Here is a 6268-nt window from a genome sequence, read left to right on the forward strand (position 1 = left end):
TTCTACTGCCAACCTTGATCAAGTCCTTTCTGGCATTTCAGAGGACGACAGACTTGTCCTACACATGCGCACTCACTCACACACACACCCCCCCCCACTCCTCTAGACAGGCCTTTTGGGACTTCTAGTATAGTGTCCCAGCCATGCTGCTTTTTCTAACAGCACCATTCTAATAACTAACATGGAGCTAAAATGGATTCCAGTTTAAAAGCTACTCAATTTAGGTGATTTTACAAGTAAATGTAATGTATCCATGGCTTATTGACAGACTCAGTTAGAAAATGAAAGTAATTTAACAAACCACAAAGACCAGTCAAAGCCATTATGTAAAGCATACATTATCACTAAAGAAAATGAGAAAATCTTTAACTGAGGGCTGAAAACAATTCTGTGTTTTAACACTGCCATCATATTAACCTGACATGCCAGTTACTGCTGCGGACCATATCACTTCAGCTGTGCCCTAGCTCTCGAGCCAACTGTTAATTCAGCTATATCAGTCTTGTTTCTTTTATGGGCCACACAGAAAGAAAAACATAATATATAGACCTGGGGCAGATCTCAGCCTCTCACCTCTATTGGCACCAACCTACTGAAAAGGCTCCTTTACAGTCAGTTTTCACAGTCATTAGCTACCCTACTTCAAAAACACCATTCCTCTTTACAAAACTGGATTTACAATGCTTCTCCGTGCACTTAATGACATACTTTTCCAGAAAAAGCAGCTTTTGTAAAGCAACTTTAAAAATTCTTATAAGAATGAAATATTAAAACCCAAGGTTTGCTTTGTTCCATGCCACTGCAACTCAATTCATTATTAAACCTTATCCTAAAATGGAAACACTGTGACTGGGAACAATGGGAATGCCAGTATGAATATCTTTGGTGCTGGTAGTCTGAACAATGCTTCAGAAATTCAGACTTGTTTCCCCAGTATTAAAACACTGGAGAATAAGATTTTTCAGAAATGACAAATAATTCAGAAAGCCTAAACTTTAGGCAGTTTGAAGAAGCATGATTTTCAGAAAGCAAATGTTCAGCATATGCTGCAGGTCAGGTCCTTTTAAATGAGGTCTCAAACCCAGGAATGCACCAATACACAATAGAGGCCCCCCCCCCCCAAAACAACTCAAAAAATAAAGCACTGCTCACTTCTGACAATGTTAGCACAAGATCTAATAAACAATGACAAGGAGAGCAGATACTGTCCGTTATCATTTTAGTCCCTTTATCATTGCTTTAGATATAAAACTAAATTTCCATAAACAAAGGTCACTGTAATAGGAAGACAATTAGCTGGCAATTACTCTCAACCTTTATAGATAAAAAGCTTACCTTTTTGGACTCAAGACACACTACAAAAAATGCCAGCCCTTAGTTTTCACTCATTTTTTGATTGCAGAAAAATAGTAGAGAAATTCTTCTGTTGAAAAGAACTCAGAAAGATCGCAACAGGTCAGAATGTTTTTGACACTGTTGATTCCTATTTGAAATCTCTGGATTTAATCTTGTGAATTGTGTTTGCACTTCTAACAGTGCTAACATTGTATTGTACCCCACAACACCCTTAAAAGGAACTCAAAGCACCCTGGTTCAAAATAACTCTCCTAAAGCACCTTGAGTGGAAAGATGCTTTGGGTGTTGGGATCAGATCTTTAATGGGAAGGTGGATATCAATTCAAGTGACATTTACATTGTCCTTCAATCCTGGTGCTATTCATTTTGCTGAACTGGAACTTAACCAACAACAGGAACAACATTTGAGTAAGAATTTCAAGTTACAGGACAGAAAATTCCCTGCTGAAAAGGTGGAATTTCAAGATCCAAGAACATAGTCACTTCAGTGGATTTATACTTAAATCTTTCTTCTTTCCAGTTAGGCTATGACTGATCAGAATTGTAGCTGCCCAAGTCAAAGCCCAATGAATTCAGCAAGTCTTTCAATGGAGTGCATCTTCACACAGATCATTGGATCAAGCCCATATGAAGTATGTAAGCAATCTCACTGCACTTAGAGGGAGTCTACATCGCAAATTTACCACTACACATTTTACTTCCTAGCAGTGTCAGCAGAGTTACTAGATGGACACAGAAAATACTTAGAAATGGCTTCTTTGACTCCGAATGGAACCCCGGGGCACTTAAAAGCCTTCACTGTCACTGCCAGACCTGCTGTGTAGATCTTGTTCCAACACCATTCAAAAGGGACCTAATTTAATTTTTAAGAATTGTTGCTTTATTCTGTATAAAATTCATTGTATGACTATGTTACAGCCAATAAATGCGACTCAGCTTAAAATCCTTTCAGCACTGCCTTTTAAAAGGAGCTATTTTCAGCAGTTTATAAACTCAGCTGGAAAAAATTTGCTCTAGGCTGAAATTTGGTACAAGTCACAAGCATTCATTCAAGATGCGCTTTTGCTTTACGAAATGTGAAAACTAGTCAATATGGTCATTTTTCAATTACAGAAATGAAACAGAAGGAAGATGTGCTTTGTGAGAAAGTGTATTACAGAGGTTAATTCTGCCCTCATAGAAGGGTGGTCAGGCTGATGGATCAAATCTTTCCCAGCTCCAATGTCTATGGCTATAATAAGCAAAAGCAGTTCTTTTCAGATGCCGTTTTAGAGCTTATGAAGTACAAACTGAAATGCCAAAACCAAATTCTATTGACTTCAACTGGAAGTGGCGAATTTGGTCCTCTAACTGCAAACAGCAATTAGAACTTTTGTACACTGGGGAGAAAGACAATGGGGAAAAAAATATATATCTGAGTAAGTGCTTTTTGAAAATACCTTCCTAAACAACCGATACAAAACATTTCATCAGGAAGTTTAGTATGTGAGCTTTGCTTCTCTGCACAGCCACTCTGTTTACACAATGGATCCGAAGTAGTTGTTATGATCAATTATGTTTTATTATTACATGTTTTGTAACGTATTATTTGTCATCATCATTATGTCCTATTGTTTCCTCGAAGAATTCTTATTCTTACAATGGACCACAAAGGCTCGGGGCAAGAATCCCAATTTTTACAAGTCCCTTAATAGTCATAGGATAATTGGCAAAAACTCCGAATTGGCTGTTGATGGCTCAATAGTACATACTTAACAATGTCACCGATCATTTTTATGCATGAAATTTCCCATACTAGAGTGCCAAAATATGTTCACTTCCATCACAATGTTTCATTCCTGTGGCAATTCCACAGCTGGAAGTACGTGTTGTGGGGAAACATGCTAAATACACTGCTGTTAATTCAAGTATAAGAATTATGGTGAAATAAAGAGTTGTTAGCTTTGTTATGCCCATGTCTGCTGTCAAACAGCTGATGATTTTACATAATATAGACCCAATCCTAAATAAACACACCCCTTTTGCTCCCACAAAACCCTAGTAAGATTCAGGGGACTGGGCATGGGGATCTACTCTTCCGTCTGAGGTCACAGGATAAGAGCCAGATATTACAGGGCATACTTTAATTTAAAATTTACATCCTTTCCCAGATTTTGGACATACTGTATTATCAGAACAATAATGCTTAATACTGTAAGTGTTTTCTTTTAGTCTATATAATAAGCAAAATAAACAGATTTTACAGGACGAATCCATTTTTATACAGTGCACCTTTTCTTCTCTAATGATCCACAAATACAGCATAATGCTTTAGTAACAGCTTTCAACCTAAGAATTAAGCAGGGAACTATCTGCAAGCATAACTCCACTAGCTTTTCATAACAGGAAAGAATTCAGTCCTAACTTTCAAAGCAGCAATACCAGAAGCATATTGCAAAGAGCCACATTCCTATCACAGGTACATATCTGAGGGGGCAAAAATATTAGACTTGGATTATGTATTTTGCCTAATGGTTTGGATTCTTTACCTGGAAAGTATAAGTTGCCATAAACAATACATACATTGACAGCATGTTAATGTACTTGCTGGCAAAATAGCGTGCAAACATAATTACAATACCAAGGCAAAGAATGTCATGATCTGGCAAATCTAATCAGCAAGAAGAGAGTCCACATCTGTCAGCTCTGTCCAACTATCAGTTAACTCATTCATTCTAGACTCAAAGAAACATCAGGTTTGCTGGTGGTATCTCACTGTTCATTACTGTAAATTAGAGGTGCAGGCATGAACCTAAGTAGACGGGAACTGCTTAGTAAATATGTCCCACGTTGCTTCAAGATTTCTTCCCAAATTTTGGTGTCGCATCTCACTATAAGTGTTTGTCACAGGTTTATAAAGGTCGAGATCGCACATTTGGTTCCTTGACATGTTGAGAGAAATGGTAACATAGTACTAAGCAACTGAACTGGAAGGGCTGTCACACACATGGACAGCACTCTCTCTCAGCTAGCCCTCTAGCTGTTACTGTGCTTGTCTCCAGGAGTGTAAACTTTACAGCAAGACTGTTTGACAGCTACAGTAGTGCAAAAGCTGCTCTCAGAAACAAGGTCTCTCTTCACCGGTTCTCTTTCTATTCCAGCTGTGCAGTGTGCCAATGCTTCTCCACCCCAGCAATGCCTCCAAATACACTTCACTGCCCACCCCTGCCTTTTTAGAGGCATCTGTGTGTGGAAAGACAGACTCCTGATGCTTTACTTGAGGAGCAATTACTATGGGAATGGGTTAACAGGAAAACTGTCCCTTTACTTTGCTTCTCCATTGCTCCCTTAACTGTGGTGGCCCAAAAGATGGACGGAAGAATGCTACCTTCTTCTGAAAAGGTCCCCGGCACAGTTTGCGAGGGATGAAAGAAGTCCCAGCTACTGGGACCAGCATCAAGCTACTAGACACCTCCATAATGAAGCAGCACTGAACTGAAAAGAAGCAGAAACAACAGGTGTTTCAGGGAGGAAAGGAGGCTGCCTGCATGAACAACCATACTGAAGACAGGAGCATACAGGTGTGGCAGCAACAAGTGCATACAAGAGATTTGGGGAAGTCAGAAATGAAAACAGTGTGCGAAATGGATGTTTTTGGTCAGGAAGCGTACGATTTCTTGGCAAAGGGGCCATGAAGTGCGTAGCACCTTTGCAAAGGCGGGAGCCACACTGAGTGAGTGCTGGGTTTCGGGAGGAGATGGGGTTTGTGGGCTGTGTGACAGGTGGAGAGAAGACAGAAGAAAAGCTGAGCAGGCAGGATGGCAGGAGACAACAGGGGATGGGGAAGGGAAGAGGAAAGGACTGGAAGGGCCGGTGGAGTGAAAGGTAACAGAGAAGAGGTGGGAGAAAACCAAGCAGTCAGAGCAGGGGAGAGAAGGATCCCAGCCAGACCAGGGGAAGGGGGACTGGCAAGACAAAGGGAGTTCAGAAAAGTTTTCATTCTGCAGAGAAAGTTGCTGTGTCCAGAGCCTGAACAACCAGGGCCAGTCACTCAGGGCAAGAAGACACCTCGCCTCTCACCCTGCTCCCCCACCAAAGCCACCCTCCCCGCTCCCTCTCCCACCCCCAGGGGCACTCAGAGGCCGGGCTCCCCCATCCTGGCAGCACGCCCAAGCCCCGGCCTCCTGCCGGCGGGCACACCCCCGCCAGCACCTGGCAACATGTGGCGGGCCGCCAGCTGCCAACATGTGTCCGCGGCAGCCCGCCGCTGCGCCCCCCCTTCCCCCCGGCCCGGGGTGACTCACATCGTCCCACTTGACGAATTTGGTGCCCTTCTTGAGGCCGTCGGAGACGCGCACGGGCTGCAGCTGCAGCGCGTGGACCCCAGGCTGCGCCCCAGCCATCTGCGGCACATGGAGCCGCGCTTCCCGGCGGCGAGAGCCGATGGCGCGGGGCGAGGCGGAGCCACCGCCGCTGCAGGGATGCGGTGCGGTGCGGTGCGGTGCCAGCAAGCAGCAGCAGCTCACAGGGCGGCAGCGCGGCGAGCCATGCAGCGCCGCATCCGCCTATATACACACCCGCACGCGGGCGAGCCGCGCGCCCCGCCGCTGCTGCCGCCGCCTCCTCCCCGCCCGCCCCGGCCCCCAACTTTCCCCGCGCCGGGTCGCGGCGGGGCAGCGCCACCTGCCGGCCAAGAGGGGCAGCCGCGCGCCAGCGCCGCCCCTCCCGCTCACGGCAAAGCACTGGAGCGGGGGCCCCGGAGCGCCTGCGGGCTCTCCGTCCCGGGAGGGCTTAGGTATGAGGAATGTCCCCCCCCGGGAGGCTAGGAAGGCGCTGCAGCAGGTTACCCAGAGAGGTGGCGGGCTCTGCATCCTCCGAGGGGTTAGCTATTAGGACATCCTTCTCCCTAGGAGGGTAGGCAAGCAGTGGAGCG

The 6268-nt window shown here is 44.8% G+C and overlaps 1 protein-coding gene across 3 annotated transcripts in view; it reads right to left on the reverse strand.

Moving 5' to 3' along the window:
* PLCB1 (phospholipase C beta 1) overlaps nt 1-5957 on the reverse strand; it is a 749766-nt gene extending 743809 nt beyond the window's left edge. For all 3 annotated transcript variants that reach the window (XM_090051563.1, XM_090051555.1, XM_090051570.1), the window contains exon 1: nt 5640-5957. In XM_090051563.1, the coding sequence (XP_089907689.1) occupies nt 5640-5738 (99 nt within the window). In that variant the 5' untranslated portion in view covers nt 5739-5957. The remainder of the gene's footprint in view (nt 1-5639) is intronic.
* Between the last annotated feature and the right edge of the window lie 311 nt (nt 5958-6268).

The sequence above is a fragment of the Crocodylus siamensis genome, chromosome 1 (genome assembly GCF_052110815.1).
Source record: "Crocodylus siamensis isolate JL-2025a chromosome 1, ASM5211081v1, whole genome shotgun sequence".
NCBI lineage: Eukaryota > Metazoa > Chordata > Crocodylia > Crocodylidae > Crocodylus > Crocodylus siamensis.